This window comes from Dermacentor albipictus, chromosome 8 (genome assembly GCF_038994185.2).
Source record: "Dermacentor albipictus isolate Rhodes 1998 colony chromosome 8, USDA_Dalb.pri_finalv2, whole genome shotgun sequence".
Classification (NCBI taxonomy): domain Eukaryota; kingdom Metazoa; phylum Arthropoda; class Arachnida; order Ixodida; family Ixodidae; genus Dermacentor; species Dermacentor albipictus.
The window spans coordinates 72,618,189-72,645,087 of record NC_091828.1 but is presented as its reverse complement, the minus strand read 5'-3'; the positions used below and the strand labels follow the sequence as shown (position 1 = coordinate 72,645,087).

Below are 26,899 nucleotides of genomic sequence, written 5' to 3'. Positions count from 1 at the left end.
AGTTCTGCATTCAGCTGGTTCTTACCGCCCTTTGACTTGGGTTGTAACAATGCTTATTATACTCTAGATTAGAGCCAGACAAAGCTTGCTGATGCCAAACATTCACCCACTCTCCAGAGGAATTGGAAGCAGGAAGCACATCGGCAGTGCTTCTGTTGTCGACAACATGGCAGGCACACAGTGTGGGCTGTGTGGTTTGCACTGTCTTAGCATGAAAGCACATGCTGCAGACATAAAAAAAAAAGGCATTTATTGCTCAGTGGAATGCTGTTCTTCAATGGAATTCTTCGGAATCGAAGTCGAACTCACTGCACAAGGTTACCAGGTGTTCAGCCGTTCCCAACACTTGGCGCCTAATGGCGTCCTTGATAAATGGAACTGGGTTTCCTGAGCTCATCCAATCATCCTTGCACCAGGGTGTTCCTGCGTGCACCGGCGCAGTTTCTCTAGGATGCTATAATTCATTTCTGAGTGGTCATGTTCGCCCATGCTGGTGTTGCTCTCCAAAGTGGGATGGGAGCTTTCTTAATCCCACAGAGCATTTCCAATGAGAATGGGAGCAGTCCATGCACAGCACCAAAAGCACAAAGCCAAAGAGGAGGAAGGGAGCTCCTCGTGCAGCCAAGTTACCCACACTCTGCCAGGCAACGTTTTCATCAAAGCGTTCGGGCCATTTCTCATCATAGCTGCAGCACAGTCATTAAAGCTGGCATTAATGGCATTATCTAATCAAAGTAGAAATCTAATGTGCACCCGATTTTCTAGCAAGAAAAATGCCCAAGGGTCTAGTGCACTATGGCGGCCGGTTTCTTAAAGTCAGCTTTGCATTACAGGTTTTCAAGTTTAGCTTTGCCGCCATACATCTGTGTTATGCGGTAACGCACACAAATGCCGCGAAGGCATTTTTTTCATATCTGAAGGCAGTTTTTTTTTTTCGTCATCATGGTTGCCAGCTCCCAAGTTCAATAAAATTTACGAAGTCAACATCTGATTTTTCGGACTCCCAAGGGACTGCATAAACATCAGAAAAATCGAATGCATGAAGAAAGCACACCGTCTTATAGGTATTTCTCGAATGAAGAGGGTGAAGGACAGATTATCGGACTTCCACAACTCTGCCGTTTATAAAAACAAAAAATAAAAATCCAACAGTGGGTGTCGTCAATGTTGCCGGCACTATCTTGAGCTGGGTCAATGCTGCCTGTTACTGCCTTAGCAGTACGAAAAAAATGGTTGATCCTCTTTTGTGTGGTGTTCCTCTTGCATGTGTTCATGTTTTCTTCAATTTCAGCCAGGATCGTATCATCGCTGCACACTTATGAAAGCATCATAAGTGCTCGCATCAACTTGGAGCTTGTCAGCTGTGCAGGCACTGGCTTTTCATTCTCTGTGTCAGTCTTCAGAGTCCACCGTCACTTGATAGATGAATTTATCATCAGTCAACCCCGCAGAGGGTTCGAGATCTTTATTGTAATCGGCAAATTCTTCAAAATTTATCCCGGTTGAAATCGAAATGCCAGCGAGGTGCAGGTTGTCGAACGCAAAGTTGTCGAAGATTACGGAGGCATATTCGGCGCCATTGCTATCAGCTGCAGGTCCACTCAATGAAAAGCACAGTACCAAACAGTGGTATGCTTCAAAGCAAACGTCAAAGAGAATGCACAGCAGCACAACACGATCACACAACCTATTTCAAAGCTAACCAAAAACATTTGGAAAAGCAAAAGGCTGTAGCCATAGCTATAGTTGTCTACAGTTGCCAGTGGATTGGCGAGCGAGAGCGCTGGTTTGAAATTTCGATACAATACGGTGGTCGCTGCTGTGGCTGGCTACGGCTAGCGGATCAGTGTGCAAAAGTGGAAGTTCTAGGCTGCGAGATAATCAAAATGGCGGAAATCGTTGTCACATCGAATTTGTGCTTATGGGGAAAAAGTATGCAAAATTGGACGGCGAACGGCTTGAACGTCTTAAATTTCAGACGTTTTTATACATTGGCTCTATGGGGCACCTGATAGTGCTGCGAAGGAGTCCAAATTATCAGGCATGTCTGAATAATCGGGTGTCCAGAAAATTGGACGTTGACTATATTTTCTTATTTCTTGTTGTTGAAATTTGTTTTATTTCACTGCTCGATTATTCAGACAATGTTTTGCAGCCCATTCAGTGTAAAAAATAAGTGTAGAAAAATTTCCATATAAGAAAGTGAAGTGCCGATTTTACCAACTTTGTTATATCGAGGTTTAGCTGTACAGTGAACACGGATATAATTATTGAATATAACAAAGTAAGTAAATTTTCTCGCTGTGAAAGTGGAATAAATATATGCTTACAGCAAACATCGGATATAGAGTAGCTATTTTTGTGTCGGAAACAACTTTATTATAACACGATCTAATGTACTAAGTTTTACTTAGTACATTGAGTACATAGTACTGAGTTTGCCTACGAGGCAGCACTCTTCTGCGATTCCAAGTGCAAGGCAACCTGTCACGGAACATGCGAATCCCTCGCCCAGGGCATCACCAACTTGGACAATCGCCGGGAGTGGCCAGTGAGCGTCCTGGTGAGCACGCTTCAGGCGCTCATGGCCGAGACTCCCAAGGACCTGGTGGCCCGAGAGCTGTGGTGTGCGGCAGCCAGTGCCCCGCACTGGTGGCGCGTCACCTGTGCCTTCAACCGTTCAACGGCTGTCATGTCCACCGTCGGATATGTCATCGGCCTCGGTGACCGACATCTGGACAACATGCTGCTCGACTTGCGCACCGGAGAGGTGGGTGGGAAAGCACCGCCTGTGGACATGCTCACATCTGTTGTTGCATGGTTTGAAACGTTGGGAAAATGAGTGACGTAACTTTAAGGAGCTGTGAGTATAGTAGCCTGTGTTAGAGAATAGGTGGGAGTTGCTAGTGTTCCAATTGAGTTGGAGTCGGGCAGGCCATGTAATGCATATCGATATGGTGACATGACGGACGTGACATGACGGACGTCACGTCACGTCCGTCATGTGAATTTATCTTTATCAGCATCGCTGTAAAGGGAGGGAGCAGAGCCGCTGGCTGAAGATGCTACATGGACGAGTTGTGTGTCTGCAAATCAACGTTGTATGCAGTTATTTCCGTGGGTTATTTATATATTTTTTATTTCCTGGCTGTTTTCGTTGGGGGAGCAGGTTATATGTGAAGAATGTGATAATAAAGCTGCAGTGCGCCAAATCATTTGTTGCATTACTTCAGACGGGATTGATGAGCGAAGGGATTACGAAGCACAAATTACGTACAAGTTGAAAATGTTTGTATGGCTGGTTTAGTTTTTTGCACCTATAGTTTCATGGTAGCCGAGCCTTGTTAGCTACCGCAGATGCATTTTGCATCTAATGTTTACGTATCATTTCAAGTTTTAGGTGATGAGCTCACAACGCTGTTTGAATGCATTTGAACCTCCACTGTTCTTGCTTTGTTGCAGGTAGTGCACATCGACTACAATGTGTGCTTTGAGAAAGGCAAGAACTTGCGAGTCCCCGAGAAGGTGCCCTTCCGCATGACCCCCAACATCGAGGCTGCGCTTGGGGTCACCGGGGTCGAGGGACAGTTCCGCCTTGCCTGCGAGCAGGTCAGTAGCGTCAATTTTACATGCCAGAGCCTGCACTGCAAGCAGCATGCAAGCATTGCAAGCCTTTTGTTGACTGCGCACTTGTGTGAAGTGAACTTGTGATGAAACATGGCAGATTTCTTAGGTACATTTATGTTCACATATTATTATTATTATTATTATGTTCACCATAGTCTACTTTAAGTCTACTGTAAGATGAATACCTATCTCGAGTCAGTTTTAAGAATTCTGCTTCGAGTCTTCCTTCAAGAAGTCTGCTTAATGTCTACTTGCAGTGCATTTTCACCTTGTTTGCTTCGAATCATACAAGTGTGCGCTTTAGCTGTGTGTGGCCTCTTCTCTGGGTAATAAGACAGCTTAGATTGTTGTCTTATTTTCAAGGTTGGAGGAGCTTTGCTGGGTGGAACAGAGAAGCCAACTTGTGCTGACATTTTCAACTCCAGTTAATGCTGCCTTCTTTGATAAGGAACTTGACACGATGAAAGGGCTACTCACCAATTGATAGATGATTGAAGGTACTCACAATTCAACACAAGCAAAAAATTTGGAGGAGACTTGAGCTTCGCCTTTAAGAGTGGAATGCGATAGCATTCAAAGATCCCTCACTGCTTCTGACGCTTCTGGGCAACTGCAGCTTATACGTAACCATAATGTTTACCGGAAAACACTGGTGCCGAAATCTATGCACCAAGGTGAGCTTTCTGGTAGAAATGCAACCTCATGCGTGGCCGATCTTCTGTTATTGCTTTGCACTTTTGATGTTTAAGGTAGAGAAGATTTAACGTAAAAGGCAAGTGCTATCAGTATTTTGTTTCATGGCATTTGTTTGTGGGCTGCCATTCTCAAAATTCCGAGAAATAACACTGTAAAGAAAGTAAGGCAAAATATGAGCAACTTTAGTGCCGTATAGAATATGCGTGGTTCAAGGTGATTTTCTCGGCCGTGGTTGCCGACGCCTATGCCGAATTTTGATTTTCTGCTACACGAGGCCCTTAACGCTGTCGTGTTAAAAGGTACGCAGGATAGGTATACATGATAAGCACCGTGCCAGTCTTTTGTATGCGTGTTTCATTTGCTCTAGGTCTGCTACTGTTTACCAATATAGACCAGACGTAGATGAGGGCCATAAGTTTGCACTCTACTGCTGCTACCTTTTGCCATGTGTTCTGTGGGATTTTAGTGATCGCCAGCAGATCGAAGGCACACTTACAATTGATAACTGTAGGTACCCTCATGCTGCCAGGGGCAACTTCTGGGTCACTGCCTACTTGTTAAAGGGCCCCTCACCAGGTCTGGCCATTTGAGCTGACAAGTGCAGAGCATACAATATGTGATAACGATCGTATCTGCAAAGTATTACATAGCTATGCATCGTGGAAAGATCTGAAATTTCAAACCTAACGTCATTTGCCCTTCTGCTCACGGCCACTGCGCTCCAAGGCGGAAGGTGACGTACACATGCTAGCATGCCTACGTACACGTTTGTGCTGTAATGTCGCTCATGATGACACGCAATGTTGAGAATTATTCACGGCAACATGTGTTATTTGTGTAATACGTTGCTTGAATAGATGACTTAAAGCTTCGAGAAATAATAAAACACACAAACCACATGTCTGCGTGTTTTTGTTTTACTTTGCACCGCAGCAAGAGAGATGTGTACTTCCATTTTGTCTGCTTGTTCCTACGTTGTGCAGTTGCCCACGCAGACACCAAAACTATGTCGTTTTCTACCATGTTCCAGCGTTGGATCATGTTCTGTGATCCGCTTGTGTCTGCCTCAGTATTCGTGTAGCACTGACTTATACCGCTAGTCAGTTGACCTCGTGTAGAGTGCGCAAAATTGTGCGCTGCGCAAAACAAGACAATCACAACAGCTTGCACATGATGGCGTCAGCGGAAGTGCACCACGCCATAAAAAAAGCAAGGAGAAAAAATTATGAAGGTGGGGCCCGTGATGTATGCAACACGCAATCCTCGAGCTTCGGTACGGAAGAACGCAGGAAAGGAATTTTGCTTGTGGAGGCTAGATGGGGCAGATGGAGAGAGTGTCTCCCTTGGCAGTGCAGCTCGCCTCCTGAAATCATGGGTTTGCGGCACTGAAATATTTCTGTCTGAGCTGTTAGTGTGCCAGTTTGAAAAACTTATGCAGCAGAATGCTTCCTAGAGGACATGTAACAACTTCCAGCGTCTAAGCAAACTTTGTTGTGTGGCCTGGCGAGGGACCTTTTAAGCAATGTAACAAGCCACTGCAACTAAAGAAACTGGTTAAAAAAGGCTCGAACAATTTCGACTGCAATACAACTCGTAAGTGTCCAGCCAAATATGCATAACACATCTTATGGCTGCGTCGCCAAGGTCTCACACCTGCCCTGTCCATTTGCAGGCTTTTTTGTGAAATGTCTTTTGTGGGAGATAGCATCGTTGCATGTTTAGTCGTGTTGCCTTCTTCCAGGTGCTGAAGGTCTTGCGTCGTGGTCGAGAGACCCTGCTGACCCTGTTGGAGGCCTTTGTGTACGACCCGCTCGTCGACTGGGACAGCAACACCGGCGTGTGCTCCCCCGCGTCGCGCCTGGAGCGGGACATGGCGAGCGCCCTGCTGGCCATCCGCATCCGTGAGACGGCCCAGCCCTGGGCGCACAACCGCAGGCTGCTGGCCGACGCGCTGGACAAGACGGCCGGGCTGCTCCGCGATTGGCAGCAGGCACAGGTGGGCACGCTTGTAAGATCGAACCGTCGCCAGGGCTGTCTTCCTTTCCTTTTTTTTTCTTGACCAGTAGTTGATGCGGTGGTGGTTAAGTGCATTGATGCAGTAATCTGCCACGATGGATCGGCAGTTATGGTGTTTTGCTGCTGATAAGAAGGTCATGTTCCAGTGAGAGTTAAATGTAAATATACATGGTTGCAGAGGGCTCGGTGCACATTAAGAATTAGAGCAAGAACACTCGTGTAGCAAGCTTTGGTTGCGATTTAAGGAACCTTACGTGGTCAAAAATAATCTGCGACCCTTCACAACAGTGTCTCTCATAGACTCATGTTGTTCTGGAATGTTAAACCCAAAATTACTTTTCTTGCTCGCTGCTTTTGTCATTTCTTTTGTACAATGTGATTAGTGTGGGCGTAATCTGTCAGTGAATCTTCAGCAAAATGTTAATTGTGAGTTGTGCCTGTGTCACTTAATCTCTTTTCTTTGTCTGAATTGGACTGCACTATAAATTGCGTCCAAATCGTGACCTATTCTAATTGTGCTGTCATACCAACTCGTCTAGAGGACAGCAATACTTTTGTTGCAAGTACTGTAAAAGTAAACATATCCCTTGTTTACCTAACGTGTGGTAGCTCAGTGGTTATGGCATGGAGCTGCGGAACTTGAGATCGTAGGATCGATTCCAACCACCGCAGCCACATTCCGATAGGGTTGGAATGCAAAAACACTCGTGGTAGGGTCCATAGGGTGCATTCCCAAAAAATTTTCAGACGTGCAAAAAGAAAATTGGTGGAGGTCGTTGTGTATTATTTACTTGTCAAAATTGCAAGAAACGGAACTTGTGCTCACGGGCAATAATTGCCAGAAATTCATGACGCGTTAACTTGTTATCGGCCCCGAAAGACGGTTGTTGTGGCGGCAAGTTATCTTGTCATCTGCTGTTATCGAGTTAAAGAAACCCAAGTGGCCAGATTCAATCCGCAGTTTTCCACCACGGCATACCTCACAATGTGATGATGGGTTTGGCTTTAAGAACTCGAAATTTAATTTGTGTCCTTCGTTTCTCTCCCACGGCGGCAGGGTTGCGTGCATGCCGCGGAGCAGAGCCTGGGCGAGGCGTGTGCCCAGCAGACGATCCTGGAGGAGGCCCTGGCGTCCGAGGGCAAGGACCACCCGCTCTTCTCGCTGCCCGCCCGCTACCGCGAGTGGGCGCTCGTCCAGGGGGCACGGGACTCGGCGCTGCGGGCACTGCTGGTGAGCTGACTCGCTCGGTTTATTGTTGGACGAGATGTGTATTCGTGCACACAGCCACAGACAGCAAACGCGAAGATGCATTCCCCGGAAAGCCCAAATAGCATTGCACGTCACGAAAAATTAGAACCCGTTCAGCCGTACTTCTCGCCATAGAAAGTATGTACATACCAAAAAAAAAAAGTTAAGTGTTTTTAATAGAAAATTTGTTAGTAGAGTAGGTGACCGACAGTTGAGACTCCACGAGGAGCGTAAGTAAGTCAAACTATCGAATGTCTGAAAAAACTAATGTGTCCCAAAACGATTATTTTATTTACGTTTTAAGGCTCCTGTGCAAGCAAGAAGTGGTCTATTCATTGCTGCAAACACTTCCACTTACGTGCAACCGAGTCCACCTGTATTTCTGCCAGTATTGTGTTGTATCTGTATGCCAATGCAAGGACTGCAAAAGCTTGAGTCAGATCCACATCTGAAGGCTCCAGAGCACACCGAACATTATCATCATCCGAGTTGGAGTCGCAGCTTGAGGGTGGGAGAACTTGCTCAATCGTTTCGTCATCATTCAGTTCGGCACACGACGGCTCCATGCTGTCGACGTCTGCAAAGTCTTCAAGTGTAATGGTAGCAGGAATCCGCACACCACAGCCTAGCAGGTCATCAATGATGTCTGCATTTCAGCTCGTTGTGGTAGGCACTGTTCAGGCTCTTCAGTTGTGGGGCCGGGCTCATTCAGACTGCGAGGGCACCGTTGGTACCATTTGACGCCAACTGTCAATAACTTCATGAGAAAGACGGAGAAAGCCAGCAGGGCACTGTCTGGAACACAAACTAAAGCAACAAGCACAGAATAGCGGAACGCTGTTGAAAAGGCAACCTCAAGAAACAAGAGCGAAACCATGCGTGGTGGTCTCGGAATAGGATGTGTTGATGTTGATGCGACCTCACAATTCATGCAAAGCTTCCAAGATCGGCATTTGAAGTTAAATCTCTAAGGTGCAGTGCTGCGCCCAAAGCAAGGCCTCAGGGATTACAGCATAGTCTGTAATTTCTAACACCATACTTGATGTCTCATATATCTGAGGCCATACTTGATATCTCGTCAAGGTTGCCAGAGGAGACAATGGTGCCAGAGTCGGCGTACGCTACAGCCACAGACGAATTCCGGATAATCGAGTGTAGAGCTGGCGGCTGTCCGAAATAGCAGTCGTCTTTTACACATTAAGTCTGTGGGGGCCATTGGCGGTGTCGCAAAGCTGTCCGAATTACCGAGCATGTTCCTGTTATTGGTGTCCCGATATATTGGTTGGTGACTGTACAAAAAATTGGGACAATTTTAGCAGTGGCTTTCAGGTTTTAAGGAACCTGGAACAAGCCTAGGCACAATCTGTGGTAGACTGTTCCCTGTCTTAGATTTGCAGTGGTGGGGGAGATTTTCTTCCTACACCAGCAGATGCCACTTTACTGTAAACCTCAACAGTGCTGAAATTTTTATATATATATATATATATATATATTTTTTGTGTGTTGATTTATGGGCAGGTACAGAGGAGGTGCCATGTTGCTGCTTTATTGAAATTTCTAGGCGTACTGATACTGAATACACATGCATCAGAGTTTGGATATGCATGCATATTTTGTAGTGAATGTGGCTGATGAAAACCATAAGAATATAGGAACGACAACGTTAGTGAGTCAATAGCAAGCCACCAAGGAGTGGTACCAGGTGCAGTTCACTGGGACCAGTCCCTCTGAACAATTGCCGACACAACAGATACTGCCTGCAGTGTGCGTGTGAGACCGTTTTAAACTAGCATAACAGAAATGCTTGTGCTGTTGTTGCTATTGCAGGAAAAGCTTGAAGAGTGTCGCCGCTGGAGTGCATTGCAGACGGCAGCCATGTCAGCACTGTCATCGGGAACGCCTCCCGACAGGTGGCGCCAAGTGTTGACCGCTGAGCCCGCCCTCGAGTCTGTAGGGTCACTGGCACCCCTGGTGGAGTTCCTGCAAAGCTCGGGGCAGCTTCAGTTGCTCCAGCAGGTGTGTGTTCACCTCCTGACAAGTTCGAGTGGCAGATTCTGGGCAGAACAACCAGTTACGAGGGGCAAGTTCCTCCAGATCTGAAATTGGAACACAAGCATTGCCGTTAGAGTTGGGATGCAAGGAAGTGCAAGTGCTAAACTGGTTCTGGAGTTGCCAACAATGCATGAGTTCCTGTGTGGATTTGCGGTATGCTCTGCAGATTTTGGTAGAGCAGTCTTGAGTCGCCAGGTGTTCCCGGCCTCCCGTTGGAAGACTTTTGCACCGAAGCAAGCAGAAAATGCTGCTCCAGGGGTGCTTTGAATCTGCAGTTGAATTTTGCTGCTTGAAGTAGACAGGGTGATTCAGATGTGTGTGCCTTTTGGTAATGGGTGTTGGACAAAATCACTTCTTAGGTGAGCACGCTTTTGCACGAAGTTTTAGGTGCGTGTTAAAGAATGCAAGGTGGCCATCATATCCAGTCTCTCATAGCCCCGTTTCGCTTTTGAGCATTGAAAGCCTACTCACACCAGTGAGCTGTGGAGGGCTTGTGAATAAGTTGGTTGCAAATGGTTACGTTGCACAAATAGCAACCCTACTTGGTCATTAACTTGCTGTGCAATTTTTTATCTCTGGAACTTGAGTCTCACAGCTACTGGACCAATCCATGACACAGGAGCAGAATGTCGGAATATGCTAACAATTATTTTACGTTAACATGATGTTGAATTGTAGCGTGTAGTGAGAGACAGACTAGAAGCAGACATGACGCTCGCCTGTCTGCTTCTAGTCTCTGTCTGTGTCACTTTGCGCTACAATTCAAGATCATGTTACTGTACTAACTTGCCCAACTTTCTATCCTTTTGCATTATTTTATGTGTTGGTGGCGATGCGAGCAGACATAGACTGCACGAATTACGAGATGTTTTGGTGGGGTGACAGGCGGGCCTTGTTGGCACGAACATCTGCCCTGCGAGTCGCTTCTTGGTCATCACTTCCAGTTGGTCGTGCAACCTCTGGCAACCGCTACTGTGAAGGCATCCTTAAATCCTGTTGCTCGATCAATAAACCTCTCTCTGTTCTCTGTTTGTCTTTGCTGCAGTGCGAGCAGAGTGAAGGTGAGCTGCTGGCCCTGGTGCAGCAGCTGCGCCAGTCGCTGCAGACGGCCCTGGAGCTGCTGGGCACTTACTCGGCCATCGTGGTGCAGGGGCCCCCGCATGGCTGGCACCAGCCCAGCCACCGGCTTCAACACTGGCAGCACTGGCTCGACGGCCTGCACCAGGACTTCACCCTGGCCAAGTGAGGGCACCATTGATGGAGCTCGTTAGCGGGCACAGCCTGGTGGCAGTTCGCAGAACAGTTGCTGTAATGTTTTAAGATGTACAGCTGTACAGTAACTTCGGTACCCAGGAATTGACTATGGTCTACTCTGGTATGCCAGTGCTGATTACAGTTCAGTTTGTATGCGAAGGTCTCGAAAATACCTTAACAATGGATGTTTGTTGTATAAGATCAAATGCCTTTTTTTCCTCTCTCAAGCTGAGGGATTGGTTAAGTTATGTTTAGTGAAGCTATGATTAGTGAAGTGCTAGGACGACACAGCTGCCATGTTCAGAGCTCCGACTATGTTCACATGACTTCTATAATGTAGGCAATAAGCAAAACTATTTATGATCATGAGCTGCCCTTAGTACAAACATCCGTGCAATCAATGCCTTGCTACAAGGGTTGTACCATCCGCTGCAGGGACAGAAATAACGCTGTCCACTTTCAGCAGACTTTCATAGGCGAAGTGGCATGTCAGAGACAAACAGTAGGATTTTGCCTTAAACAAACGACAAGATGAGCTTTTGTTAGCCAATGCTTTTTTTTTTCTTTGTCTACACCGTCTACAGTTGCCAACCAATTGTCCGGACCTCGTGATGACCGAAATATAGTCTGAAAAATCAAACAGTCTGAAAAACTCGTTCAGCCACAAAAATAAAATTTATTAGGCTTAGAGTGGTTTAAAACATTTTCTTCTAATGCCCTTTCTCATACTACGCTTGGAGGCAAACAGACTTGCTTGGATTTGCACAAAAGTGGCATCTCTGTATACAGTCTACAAGAGTGTCACTGTGTTGATCTCTGCCAACGAAGTTCAGTGGAGGTTGAAGAAATGAGTCGCATTCCTTCGCATCACTTGACTGTCGCGAAGGCACAGTAAGTGGCGCTGATCACACAAACGGGAAGCCACACAAACGCGCACAAAGATGCGATGTCTCCGAGACATACCTGCTCGGTGGACCACGTGCAAAATAGCAACCAAAACTTTAGATAAATAAAATAAAATAAAAAGAACAGATCCCACATTAAGGGACTATGACGACAGTGCTGACCAAAAAAAAAGGAAAAGTGCCATCCTCTGGAGAGTTTTGCTAGCCGGGAGAGAGCGGGCATGGCCTCCGAGACAGAAGAATGGCGCGCACTCTCTGTCCCAATTTTAAAGGCTATAAGGCAGGCCACTGGAAGCCAAGCCAGCAGAAAATCCAACATGGCGGCCTCCAAATTGGGTAGCATGGCTCGGAACAAATTCGAACTTTGGTTCCTATATTGTCCGAAAACTTGGTTGCAGAAATTCGTTAGCTCCATGGGAACCCTGACGGTGCACTTATGAACTCAGTAATATCCATCAAGTCCGAATTTTTGGAATCCGAAACATGTGTCAGCTACTGTGTCACTCTGTATGTTACAAATTCACGATTACCAGTGCCAGAGGATGAAATTGTAAAATTTTGTACGTACAACGCACACGTACTTACTCTCAACTAAAAGATTTATTGGCACTACTGTGATATATTTATAGAACGTGCAATTATTTCTTCGAAGGAAAAAAATACGGAACAAAAAATAAACAAGAATTGACGCATTCGTGAGTAATCTACAGTCATGTCGGTTAGCAGTGACAGTACTCGTCCTGGCGTGTGGTGTACTTAGAAAATCTTGCATCACCAACTTGCACGAGCCGCCACAAGCATTGCAAAATCTCGTTGACCCTAGATGTGGCTGACACTGTGCTCTGTTCCCTGTCTTGCGGTGCCTTGCAGGTGTCAGGAGGTGATATCGGAGTTCCACCACCACTACGGTGTAGGAACGGAAGTGACATTTGCCCAGGCAGCCCTTGCTCTGCACTACGAGCTCCAGTCCGCCGTGTCGGACTGTAACTCCCACATCCTGTCGGTGAGTTGCTCCTGCGTCCACTCTACTTAGCAGCAGTCCGCATTCTCCTTGCTGGAAGATGTGTTGAATAGTAGCAGGGTTGTGTTCTTGCCCCATCTGAGTGTGTGTTGTGTGAGAATTGCAATATTTTGTTATTTCTCAGCATCTGCCACTCTAACTCAGTGGCTGTGTCATTGCGCTTCTGTGCTTGAGGTTGTGGGTGCAATTCCAACCCTGACGGCCACGTTTCAGTGAGGACGGAATGCAAACTCGTGTAAATGCTTTGGGTGCGCATTAATGAACTCCAAGTGGACAAAATTAATCCGAAGTCACTCACTGCTGTGTCCGTCATAGATCATGGTTCTGGCACGTAAATTGCCAGGTAGCTTTTTTTTTTTTTTTTCTCGGCAAGAAATCTGACCTAAAGAAGCAAGCTGAGGTTGGCGATGTGCCAAACTACATGTTACGTCACCTCCCTGATCTGCATAATCATAGCCATAGAGTTTGCACAAATGTCATTTGAGTTTTCTTTTGTCTTTTTCTTTTCTTTTATTTTTTAGTTTTCTTTCTTTTTGGAGCATTGCTAGGCTGATAAAACCTTTCACATCGTATGGGGAACCATGCTCTAAATACAATGCAAGCTTTGTTTAATAAAAATTTTAGTGGTACTATAATAAAACCTCATTAATTTGAATTTCACAGGACCAAGAAAAGGACTGCCGAATTAAATGTATTATCGGGGGTATCAAGAAAGCAATTAGTATATGCTTGCTATGTCTATCCACCTTTATTCACTGAATAAATTTGTGACCCTTGCTTCTATTTGACACAAAATAAGAGCAGAACCAGCAATTCTCATTCGCTCGGGACCAATTGGCACTCGCAGTGGCGAAGGCTCCATGACTTCCTTCACAGTGCAGACTGTTTGGCCGTAGCACGAGGCCCGCGTCTTCAACCGAGTAGACATACTTTTCACTACTGCGCGCACATCCAGATAATTTTTTCACCATTGATTTGATTGGCAACAGATCGTTAGTTCACCGCGATAAAGCAGTGGGTCTGACGCAAGCGTGCGGGCCACAGTAAAATTGGTCTTCGTCCTCAACAGCTTCCGTTTTGTTTCTGACATTGCGCATGCATTGCACTGAGTCAAAGCAGAACTGCTGCTCGCTGCAACCACTGCGGACGAAATCGTGCTCGTTACTGACTGGATGAAGGGATGAAGACTACGCAGTTCTGAAAGGACGTGCGGCCAACGTGTTGTCACATGTGGTGGTAAACACATAAATGCACAAATTGACACTAAGCGTTCGACGTTTCTGTCATTTCTGTACTGTCTCACTGATGACTGTGGCGATGCAGACTCCGCCGCTTTGTTTGAATCCGCTGTTAGCATCGCTTTCCCTCTCTTGCATTACGCATTTGCGACGCTCCACGTTCGCTGCGTTCTGAGGGTTGTCTGAACTGGTGTGCAGCCAAATACAGTCGAGCCCACTTATAACGATCCCAGCTATAACGGTGTATTTGTTGTAAAGACCACATTTCAGTGCATTTATGATTTTCTGACCCTGCCTATTGAAACCACTTCCAGATATAACGAACATATTTTAAATCGCCGTACTGTTGCAACGAATGCTTCGAATCCGGTCACAGTAAAAAGAGTGTGCACACTAAGTACCAAAGCAGAAGTGCGACCAAAGCCATACCTGACGCCACGGTGCTGGCCCCCTCCTTTTCCAAGTGCATTATGCCTTTTTCAACGATGTGGAATGACCACCTATGTCCTTGCACCATGGGAACAGCTGCTCAAGCATTCCTGTTGTTACTGTTGGCATTCACGTGGCCCGAGTCTGCATGCTGCCACAACACAATGTTGCAAAGGATCGGTGGTTACTATGCCTTTATCAGGCAATCGCGGTTTGGCAGCGCTTCTTTTCACGTTGCCGATTGCTGGCAGCGATTTGCGGTGACGTTCTACCTTCCCATTATCCAATTTTTTTTACTCGAAATGACATAGGTAATGCAATTTTACAGCTCTTGTGTGGCTGACACATGGTCGCAATGCCGAGCCCACGATGTCCATAACCTTCGCAGAATAGTGGCATGCTGCAGTAGTTTCTGAAGGTTACGCTTCTGGCCACCTAAAATGCTTCTTCGATCTCTTATGCAGAATACGGTCATGTTTCACTGGTAGTAAAATATATCGCAAGCTCCTGAATAAAAAAATTACTGCTGCTCTTGCAGTTTCGAAATCACAGGTGATTGGAACCGGGCGCCGTTACAGGACAGCTGCTATACGACACTGCATTTTGTTCTTTAGATGGTACTTTCTAATGGAGATTTACAGCTAGGCGCACAAACGCACCAGGAACAAAAATAACGCTGGAAAATCTGGTTTTCGGGCCAAAAATGCTGCCGAACTGTAACTGCTAAAGCCAGCTTCAGTGCAATTAATTTTTGAGCTCTTTTAAGGGTGGGTCCATAGATAATGAACTACTGATATAACAACCACTTTTCTTGGAACTATCGACTTCATTATAAATTCGTTTGAGTGTACGTTCAAATTAATTATAGTTTGATGATGTTAAATAATGCATATGCCTACCAGGATGAAAGGATGAGTTCGAATGATTCATTTTTCTTGAATTAACGAGGGTCGAATTAGCAAGGTTTCACTGTAGCAATGGTAAATTGTTAAACAAGATTAGGTAGCGGGAAGACAGTTGAGTAAGCTTGTCTTACCAGCCTTGTTTGTTAGTATGCTTGTTCTTTTTGTGTCATTGCGTTGTCATCCGAGACCTTGCCTTGCATGCTGTGTGCGCAGGTGATGAAGCGCAAGCAAGCCGAAGGCTCCGACTACCTGCCCGACGCCCAGGCCGCACTCATGGCTCTTGCCCAAGGTGAGCTGCGCGTGTTTCGCTGCAGTGTCTTAATATGGTTGGTGGTGCACAAGGGTGTGGGGTGATTTCCTGCTAGCCAGTGGAGCCTGCACTCCAGGATTGGCATCTGTAAGGTCATCAAACGGTTTTTCGAATCTTGAAACCGTAAAAGCACGCAAAGGTGAGAAACGAAGAGAGTGGACGGGACGAAGGTTTATAAATGCAACAGCCGCTGTTTTCACATGTTGTTGTCTGTGGGTTGAGCCTGTTCACCAGTATTGCCATCCTTCAGTACAAACTGGTGAAACTTCAAGTTGAAAAGGTGTGTGTCGCCCGAGGCAAACATTGTGGATTCCAACTCTGCCAAAAGCAAAACAGATATCATTGTAGTAAAGTTGCGGTGTTGCAAGTTATGTTGCATGCTGCATGTGGCTGCCAAACAAGGAAGTTAATGCGAAGGTGTGACTTTTTCAATTTGCACAACATCTACAACTTCGTTTTTGGGTTGTTTCTTTGTTTGAATCTATGCTATTTTTTGAAAACAAATCTAGCAGTACTCTAAAATATTCCCCTCCACCCTCTCCCCTCCCCTTCTGTCGTGATTTGCCTTTCTGTCCCACTCAGTGACAGTGATGGTTACATTATTGCATGTGCCAGTTGTTTCAAAAAACTATAACAAAAAATACCAGTTAAAATGATAACAGAAGGCCTAGTTGCTAAGCCTCAAGTAGCAGTCTTCCCAGAGCATCGATTTAGTTGTGTAACAAGATAATTCATATCCCCAGGTATTGCAGGCTTAAAAAGTGCTGAAGTATGCTGCCGTAACCTGCATGTGTACTATTGTAGGTAACAGTCATCACACACGTTTCATGGGCATGTGGTTTTTGCTAGACACGAGACCCAAGCTGAAACCAAAGGCCAATTCATGTTTTGTTTAGGCTGCTGTAATGTCCCTGTAAGTGAGTGCGATGGCATAGGCACCCAGTATGATATGCGCCTTGGTCCTTTTAATGAAGAAAGCAACGTCATTGGAAGTACAAAAGCTTTGAGAGGGGATGTATTCTGCAAAAACACAGCTTGCACAGTTTCATTTCCCAAAAGGCCTAATGGGTACTCTTCATTGTGGTACAGTCAACATGATTGCCTTTGGAATGTGCCGACAAGTCTTTCACTTGTGCAGTAAGAACAGCACAAGCTAGAACGAAACCACATGTATCCCACACACACTGACCACACAGAGCGTACTTTTTCTTTGCCCCTCAGTGTTGCCAGACTGCTGTATGGTTCAACTGCAGTATAAGAAGCTTCTAATGCAAGTTTTCCGCTGCACCAAGTGCACTCAAATCTTGCCACTTTGCTGTGACACATGTAAGGTTTAATGTGCGTGCTTAATTCAAGCTCGAAGGCTTGGATTCATGGCTTCCTTAAGAGGAAGCTTTAGCTCGTGTGCTCCTATCTAAATACATGTAAAAGGAGAATTAGTTTTTCTTGGCAACCACTGCACCAAATTTGACGAGGTTTGTTGCATTTAAAAGACAAACTTAAAATCTACTCACTGTTGGTTTCAAATTTCTGAGTTAGGTCGTCAATTTTTTATTAAAAATTGGCGAAAATCGAAAATTTTCGAGAAACGAAACTATCAAGTTTACAACTCTGTAACTCAACCACTAAAAATGATAATACAATTCTGTGAATTGCATCTAATAGTACATCTAAAGCGGACAAAATTGATATGTTACACATGAATATTTTTAAAAATTTAATCATAGGGAAATACAACTGTTGGTAAACCGTTGTAACCAACGTAACAAATACACGTAAGATGTAAAATGACATATTGAATTTGTCCCCTTTGAATGATCTAATGGATGCCGTTTACATAACCACGATATCAGTACTTGATGCAGAGCTATGAATTTGTAAACTTCGTGCTTCTATTTTTTTCAAACGGTCAAATATTTGAAAATCGTTTTTAAAAAATTCAAGCCTTAAATAAAAACTCCACTTGCAACAGTCACTAGAATTTAACTTTGTCTTTCAAATGCAACAAATTTCATCAAAATCAGTCCAGGGGCTATCTCATAAAAACATTTTTGCCTTTTACATGTATTTGAATAGGCCACGTCGGAGTTGGGCCCGAGCTAAAGCTTCCTCTTAATGATTGAATTTTGGGGCCGCATAATTGACGAATCGCATAAGTATGTCAAAGTTCAGTGTCAAAGTAAGTTCAGGTGTGCTGCTTCTGTGTTGTTTTTTGTTTTCTCTTTATTTCAGACCGCAATGACGGAACAACTGTTGCAGACAAACAGACTGACACGAGTGTAAAAAATGAAAACGGAGAAAAAGAGAGTGTGAATGAACAACTGCTTGAAAAGCAGAGTGAGGATAAAGCACTTTTCTTCCATCTTAAATTATTATTTTGCATATAGGTAATTTGGTACTTTGCACAATGAGGTAGTGGGATATGTGATTGCGAAATAGCGGAAAACCAGGCTGGTCATTGCGGCTGCTGCTTGGGAAACATGAAAAGTTCATCTTTTTTGGACCCTCACACCTGCTGTTGAATGTTCAGAACTACGTATAGCCACGGGTCGAAACTAAGCTTTAGGGAAATTAATGGGCAGTTTGTGAGAACTTTGATATCAGCCAGAATTTGAACTGAAAGTTATTTGCCGACAGCTTGGGAGAATTAAATCCTGAGCACAAGGCATGCTACTTTCTTTTTTACGTGTGAAATTTTTACAAATGACAGCTTCTACAAACATGATAAAAGTTCACTCGCGTGAAATTGTCACCTCGGGAAAGCACTTTGCATTACATTTGGGGCTATGCTACTTGTAGTATGATGCAAAATATGTATATTCTTTCCCCATTTTTAGGGATGGGGAGTAGTGAATTTGAGGTTCAAAGCGAATTTGGAGCGAATAGTGATTTGGTCAAATAATTTCGAATCAAATACTTAGAATAGTATATATCACATATTATAGCAAAACCTCGTTAATTCAAATTTCGTGGGACTGGAAAGAAAGTGTCCAAATTAACCGAATGACGAAGTATCGAGGGTATCAAGGAAACAACAAGCAAATGCTTACTATGTCAACATGCTTTTATTAGTCAATGGATGAGCAAATCCTTTTGCTATTTTGCACAAAAGCAGAGCAGAAGCGGCAATTCTCATGTCGTGACTGATTGACTCTTGCAGCGGCAATCAAGGTCTCACAACTTTCTTCGCAGCACGGCTGTGGCGCACGCCTTCATTTGCAACATGCTTCGCACTACTGCGCGCTCATCCAGATTATTTTTTCGCCAGTGAGCTGTTTGCCAACAAGTTTCACTTCCATTGTTATGTAGCCGGTGCTCTTCATCCTCGACAGCTTTGCGCCAAGTCAAAGCAAACAACTGTTTGTCGTAATTGCTGCGGTGGAAACCACAGCCGCCGTCAATGCGATGATGAATGGCGAATTTGCAGTGCTTAAGGCATGTGGCCGACGCATGCACCGAGTCAGAACAAAACTACCGTTCGCTGCAACAACTGCTGACGAAACCGTGGTCGCTATCTATGCAGTCATAGACGGCCACTACGCAGTTCTTTAGGCACGCTGCCCACGCGCGTATCGAGTCGGAACGAAACTACCGTAGCTGCTGTGGAAGAAAACACGGCTGCTATCGACGCGATCATGGATGCAACTACGCAATTATAAAAGCCTGCGGCCAACGCGGTGTTATGTGCAGTGGTAAACGCAAAAACAAAGGCTTTAAAGGCAGAAATAGGCACAAAGCATTCCGGCATTGCTATTATTCACATACAATTTCTGCTGATGACTATGACGATGCAGACTCCACCACTTTGAAAATATTGAATAGATGAATTCGAATCAAAGTGATAACGAATAGAGAATAATTCGACTGAATATTCTACAACACTGAATATTCAACCATCACTACGGGCCAATTTTATGTTTTAAAATGCATCAAGCTCAACCACTTTCCCGTACAGCTCTGCTGTGCAGGAAAGCAAGACTTTTTACACCCTGGGGAGAAGACTGGGACGCCCACTGTGATGACTCGATCGCCGTGGCTTTTTTTTGAGAGGTTGTAGGTTCAGTTACCGACTGGGGCAGCTGCATCCCGGTGGAGGTGGAATTCAAAGGTGCACACGTGCTCAGTTTTCATTGCATGTGAAAGAAACCCAAGCAGTTGAAATAAATCTTTAATGCTCCCCACTGGTGTCTTTCATAGGCCAGAATTTGCTCTAATTTGCCCGTCAGTGAATCAGTTGCAGCAGGCGCACATGCATGGGAGTGTGTGCATGGAATTAAAGAATGGCACCGTGGAGAGGGAAACGAGCTATATTACAGAGCAGTCCAGTGATGCCGTATGCACATTATCTTGCACATGACCTCAGCTCGCACACTGTAGTCAATACTGGGCGCAATAGAAAAACAATTTTGGGGGTTCCAGCTTGGCAAACATGAAACATGCAGTTGAAGTCATTGAGAGAAAGCAGCACAAGAACAGGCAACATAACACGAAAAAAAATGTTTACTTTTGCAGTCGACTTCTGTTAATCCGACTCCAGTTTATTCAATTTTTTGGTTAATTAGGTCCGGCCCGAAGGTCCCGGCCAGCACCCATGTATTTGTGTATATGGGCCAAAACCTTGGTTGTTTCGGTCCTAATATTGGCCTTCGCGGGATCATTCAAACTGGACTTGTCGGCATGCCCATGTCTCACACCTATAGTGACCTCCCCTACCGAATGGCAACCCCTTTAAGTGGCAGCATCTATCTCGGCTAAGCTTAGGCAACAGTGTATCCAGGAAACACGTGCCATCCTCTGTCGACAACACATACTTTTTTTTAGCCTGCCCAGAAAGATTTTCAAGCAGTAAACATAGTACAACTACGAGTCGGCCTAGTTGGAACAAATTCATTATTTAAAAACTTTTTGTGCACAAACAAACAGGGACAAAGAAGAGGAGCAACACAAGGACGAGCACTTTCTACCAAATGGTTTTATTTTTGAAGAACTTCCTGCTTAAATACCCACAGATCTGCGCAATCTAGTCAAACAGAGCACGCCTATAGCGCATATAACACTTAAGATAATCGTAAGTGCTTGTTACATGTGCCTTGAGGTTTTTATGTTGACCGGGTGGCTTTGGTCCACAGCATTTTATCTCAAGTGTTATATGCGCTATAGGCATGCTCTGTTTGACTAGATCGCGCAGATCTGTGGGTATTTAAGCAGGAAGTTCTTCGAAAATAGAACCAGTTGTTAGAAAGCGCTCGTCCTTGTGTTGCTCCTCTGCCATCCTTTGTGCAACGCATATTAGACTCCTGCCCATTTTTCTTGACAAAAAATTGGATTTTTGCTTTGTTTAGGAGACTTAACATCATTTCTGCATTATTTTTTTAATGCACACAGAAAGTGGGAGCGTGCTTGATTCAGGAGCATATTGGGCAAATACTGCCAAATGAATAGGCGGTGTGTTTTGCCATTTTATTCCTCCACTTGTTTAATTCGACCCGCACGATAATTTGATCAATTTCGTCTGTCCCGTTACGGTCGAATTAACGGAAGTCAACTGTGTCTAGTTCTTTCCTGTTTTTTTTTTTTTTTGCTTTCTTCATCTTTTATTATTTATTTTTTCCATGTTGTCCTTATTTAGTACATATTGCAGTCAATTTAATAGACATTATACTTTGCAGTCAATGCCGCATTTTCGTTTGAGTTCTGCATCCTGTCCTTGTGCTTTGTTTCTCATGATGATCGCTTGCCAATGACTGACTCATGGACACACCAGGTGATATGGAATGCACCCCGAAAGAACGCTTTGTTGCGGGGCAACCCGTGCCTCTTCTCTCTCTGCTGCTTCCAGATCCGTCCCAGCAGCCTGCAGTGGTGGCTGCCCTGCTGGGCGCCCTCTGCCCCTGCGCCCAGAACTTGCTGGTTATGGAGACTGCCGCGGCAGCCTCGGGTGAACGCCTCGCTGACCTGCAGTTCTGGGGCTCCGACTGGTTCTTGCAGGACTTGCACGTGCAGGCCGCTGTGGCGCACGAGATGGGACAGGCCCTGATGCAACTGGTCAGTCAGTTAGGATGATGTGTCCTCTGACCTTGCTTCGTTTATTTGGTTCATTGACATAACTCTTCCACATGTGCAACTCCGGTAGTTGCGTGCAGTAAGCGAGAGGCAGGGTTGGCTTTTTGTTGTGACAGACAAAGCAAATGAACGATGAAGCCAGAGAAAGTGTCGAGGAAATTGACTATAGTGAAATTTCCAATAATTCGAAATCTCTAGCGTGCACTTAATCGCGTTACTGGGCCCTCACGCATGCCCCACCCTCTTTGCGTGTGCTTGATCGGTCTACCACGTGCTCGCCCTCCCTATTAGCCAGCATTGCATCAAATCATCTCCGACATTGGCCACACGGCATGCAGGAGGATGGCACACTTCAAGGCACTATCCGTCATCTCGCCTTCTGATTTTTCCCTCTCACCCACAGCAAATGGTGCAGGAAGCACGATCTTCTCGCACTTGGAATTTATAAGGAACCTAGGCCTCTTCCGACACATGTCGCGTGCTGGTGGAGGAATGATCAGACCTTTTGCAATGCAAGACCAGTGACAATCTTGGTTTTGCACGCTGGACTGCAATTGATCGGGCACTCCAGTTAAACCTCGATATAACAAAGTGTGAAGTTCAGTAAAGTGGAAAGTTGGGCTAGTTGGTGAGTCATCATCATACCTTGCTGGTGAAGCAGCGCACTGACACGGACACAGTGAAGACAAACAGGAAAAGATGACACTCGCTGCACTCGCAACTATTTTATTTCAGAACACATACTTCATATTTATATACCTGCGCACCCTCAGGCGTCAAAGAAAATCAAGGCAAGATTAAAGGCATTTTTTAAAAATCATTTGTCCGCGCATACTCGGGCGCCAAAGATATGGCACCTATCTATCATGGTATGCAATCCTATCGTAATTTGTTGCTACCCTAACAACCATTTTTATTAAACAATTTTTTTCTTCTTTTTAGTGTACTTCCACAAAGGCAACCTCACCATTGTTTAGATGTACAGATGGCTGACTGATACAACCCTCTCCCCTCTTGTGAATATGAAAGGCTTTATTTCTCTGGTTAGCTGATCCTTATGGTGTGATAAAACTGTGGTGTCATTGTAAAGCGGCCAGCACCCATGTTGTGAGCAGTGCCCCTTAATGTGGGAATGAATGTTTCTCCCCAATGACCTTTTGTGCTCCGAAAGTCTCGTGTTTACACACCGACCCGTTTGGCCGATGTATACTTTTCCACACGATATGGGCAAACAGTAGACTACAGATGACTTGCACTCGATAAGTTTTTCTTTATGCTTGACTGTGCACTTACGAGACTTACTCCCTCAATGGTGAGGTTGCCTTTTCACTGGTCTTGCAACACATAACAAAGTGTGTTTTTGTGCAATTTCAATATAACGAAATTTCACTGTCGCTACAAAGGAATATCGAGACAATAAAGGGAAACTTCATCGGACGCTCAGATGATTGAATTGCAAGCGGCTGCTTGCAAACGCACCTCTCAAATTGTGCGCCCCGCGACAAGTGTGACTGCCAGAGTAGAGCTGCATCATGTTCCATGTAAAGTCCAAGTGCGATAAGATCCTATCGCGCCCCGCACACCGTGTGCTTTAGGTGCGAGTGTAAGTGTGCGAGGGTTAGACAAAAAAAAAAATGGTGGCTTCACGAGTGCCGCTTTCCTGCACGAGCAAAGGCAAAGAGGGGAAATGGAGTGAGCTCATGGTAACGCATTCAAGCATGTGCGAGAGGGGGGGGGGGTTAAGTTTGCGAGTGTCTCGGTCACGGCTGTGCATGGCTTTAAAAGCGTGTTGTCACAGTGCGGGCGATGCTATCAGCCGCAGCGGTAAAGTGCACGTTAGAGCATGGCTGGCTTCCCTTAGTTCGTACCGCCGATGTGAAAATATGGTCGACATATGTGGCATGAAACAGTGTTATTCGTCTCAGACTCCCAAATTTATCAAAATCAATTGTTTTCTTATGGAAGTTTGCTTTTTTCGATTGCCCGACAATTCGAAAAATTCTGCGGCCCCTTTCTGTGCAAGAAAAATCGATCAGCAACTGTACTGATTTGCATTAAAGGTCAAATTTTAATACAACGAAGCGAATTGCCGATTTACCGACTACATTATATTGTGGTTTAACTGTATATTTAAAGGGGCTCTTCTTAGTTTGAACAGTTTCATTCAAATAAATTTCTGGTCCCCTGAAAGTTACAAGTTAACAAGAGTCTACTGTATCATGCTTTAATTGAAATGTAGAAATAATAAGGAACAGGTAAGCTGATGAAAGGACAAATTGTGACTTGGAGCTGAACCCACAACTTCTACACTTGTGGTGCTTTGCCAAATAACTACGGCACTGACTTTCCCCTGCACTTCATCCAAGTTCTTGGCTATTTGTGAGTGTGCGCAGTAAGCCTAGCTCTGTGAGTGTTATTTAGTACCACTCACGGCAATGGCGGCAAACTTGGAACAACCTTACTGCAGGAAGTGGCTGTTATGGGTTCTCTGAGCTCTGATTTTGTTTGTACATTCATTGAAGTTGCTTCCTGCTGAAATCTTGTCTGTGTTGCAGAGTGACTGTTTCTTCAGCACTGATGACAGTTCCAAAGCATTGGTAGTAGCTATTCAGAATTTTAGCGCAGGTGTGCTTGCTTTACCCCTGCATTTTCAAAAGATCCTCGACTTAAAGCTCTTCCTCCACACCACCGAGTTGAGCACTGCACCACCCCTCGACTGATGAAGACATCACGATTCTCAAGAATTGCCGTGGATGACCATAAAGCGCAATGGCCACTTCTCTCGAGGGGTGTCACTGGTGCTTACATTCTTGAGTAAAGGTGGAGTGTTGAGTGGAGCAACGTTCCAGAATGCGGGTGTCAGTCTGATGTTTTCATCCTTGAAAAGCTAAGTTCTGCGCTTTACGTTGTAAACAGGAGGGTCATTCTAACTGTAATCCTAAAGAGGCCGCAATGGATGACTACGATGTGATTGTTCACTAATTCAATTTTAACGGAAGCAAAAAAAAAGGGGCAGGAACCTCGAGAAGTTGAAAGAAAGAGCAGGTGCTCTGTTGGAGTGAAATTTCAAGCTCTGTCCTTTGTGCGCAAGAATAACACTTGGCTCAGTTTGAGAGAATCATCCAAGTTGTGTAGCAGCTAGGCGACTTCATTCCCTGCACCAAGGTCTGTGCTGCTCAAGAGTTGGTGAAAGTCTGGGCTGGTCATCATGTCGAAGCTTATTTACGATGTACAAATGTATAGCAAGGCCTCTTTGACTTTTGTTGTTTCTCCATTGCTTTCGCGCAGGATCCACCAGCGGAAACTGTCCAGCTGTGTGTTGTGGCCGAGTCCATCTACAAGGTGTTTGCAGCCCTGCTGGTAAGAGCGTTTTTCTTAGTCCATGTCTTGAATGATCCCGTGTTGCTTTTGCACTCGATTCCAGTGGTTGGTTTCATTTAGACTTATGCTGAGTTCTCATTGGATTGCGTATAATCCATTGGTCTTTTAGCTCAAAATGGGACACGAGACGAGGCAGCAGCAAAATTCATGCACACACGTGCACAAGCAAACATCTCATGCCATCTAATGGCAAAGCTGAATGGCTCATTCAGAGTGCTTAGGGAGCAGCGTTGTTCTGAGGGCAGATCAGGAACAATGGGCGCGTTACTGTGCTACAGCAAGAGCACCAATTCAAGACAAGATCACTCTGCAGAGAAACCGAGGCCGTTTTACTAGAAACAGTGGTGCAGGCCAGTACCCAAGGATGCTGGTATAAAAGGAAGACGCCGAATGCCAGATTCCACAAACCGTCGCTTGTTCTGCTTCACGTCTTCCTTTTTTTTTTTTCTGTGTGAATGATACAGCATTGTGTTGCGTTGAACAAATTTTCTGCTGTGCTGCGTGTCTGCAAGTGAATCGATGACAGCCGCTGCATGAGCGTCTTGGCATTCGGCCTTGGTGATGTCCTGCTGCGAAAAGAAAATCCAGCCTTGTTTCATTCCCGAGTCGTTGCAAATCTGACTTCGGAAAAAAAAAAATGTCTGTCACCTTTTTCAAAGCACCGGCACGGTGTCGTACTTGGTAGTTATATACTTTGGGTTGTATTAGTCAGTGTGTATGCTTCAGGTGTTGCTTTGTAGACGTCCAACAAATTGTTGCGTTATCTGTTTGCAAGTGTAAGCTGGCAACCAAACAGTTAGTGGCTAAAGTTGTCAGCAATGCCCCACGCAATGGCTGGGCCTTGCGGCTCACTGGAATGGTAGAGGCAAAGTCCAGCAAGTTTAGATGTCCGATAAGACTACCATACTTACTTTTTGTATAGCTGTCTACTAATTTGCTAATGCAATCAATGCTTCGCCTTTTGGGCGAAACAAACTTTTTGTTTATTGCAACTTTAGTGCATTGAGAGTAAATCTTTTTCCAAGAGAGAGAGTTGTATTTCTGTATGAACGGGGGCAGTACTGTAAAGGACTTTCTTTTAAGTCACGGCAAACAGATGTGCATTGCAATCGAGGTTGCTTTTTTTTTTTGCCTTTTTTTGGTCAAGAAAAATGGGTGCGCATTACAATCGAAAGCACGTTAGAATCAAGTAAATACGGTATACGCACACTTGACTGTTCAGGTTCCAAATATGTAGTGTTCTATGGGCAAGAATTTATAACAGTTACCCTTTTTTATATTAAGGGTTTCATTATATTGAAGTTCGTGACATTGAGGTTTAACTGTGTTTTGTCTTGCATCATAAGCGACTATGTTATAAGTGATCTGAACTGCATCTTTCACCACCAACACTTGCTGTCCTTCATGCTAGGCAGGCAGAACGTTTCTTGGCCCTTTGGCTGGTGGATTTTGGCTGCACTGTATTGTGACCTTCCTCTGTTCTAAGTTGGGGAGAGGTGCCTCATGTTGAAGTCAGTGGTGTTGAGGCCATTGTTACGTATCAGTGCACTTTATAGCCAAATGCGTTATCATGGCAGGACTGTAAGCAAGGCAGTAACCTGTACAGACGACAACATGGGCTTGTGCCTGCTGAAGAATGCATTAAACTTTGTTTGAGGGCAATGGCACCATTGAGAAGTGGTTATGCAGCTAATATATAGATGGCAGCAGTATTACAGTTTGCATTCCAAACAAGGAATGGCACTAAGTGTGA

At 45.0% G+C, this 26,899-nt stretch overlaps 1 protein-coding gene across 4 annotated transcripts in view; it reads left to right on the top strand.

Moving 5' to 3' along the window:
• The window catches only part of nonC (serine/threonine-protein kinase Smg1), a 110,902-nt gene that overhangs the window by 61,298 nt on the left and 22,705 nt on the right, over positions 1-26,899 (top strand). For 3 of the 4 annotated variants that reach the window (XM_065455911.1, XM_065455907.1, XM_065455910.1), the window contains 10 exons: positions 2,516-2,774; positions 3,467-3,609; positions 6,065-6,319; positions 7,397-7,570; positions 9,416-9,604; positions 10,686-10,882; positions 12,670-12,802; positions 15,606-15,681; positions 21,542-21,747; positions 25,054-25,125. In XM_065455911.1, the coding sequence (XP_065311983.1) occupies positions 2,516-2,774; positions 3,467-3,609; positions 6,065-6,319; positions 7,397-7,570; positions 9,416-9,604; positions 10,686-10,882; positions 12,670-12,802; positions 15,606-15,681; positions 21,542-21,747; positions 25,054-25,125 (1,704 nt within the window). Of the gene's footprint in view, positions 1-2,515; positions 2,775-3,462; positions 3,610-6,064; positions 6,320-7,396; positions 7,571-9,415; positions 9,605-10,685; positions 10,883-12,669; positions 12,803-15,605; positions 15,682-21,541; positions 21,748-25,053; positions 25,126-26,899 lie in introns of all 4 variants that reach the window. The other variant, XM_065455909.1, reaches the window with a different exon arrangement.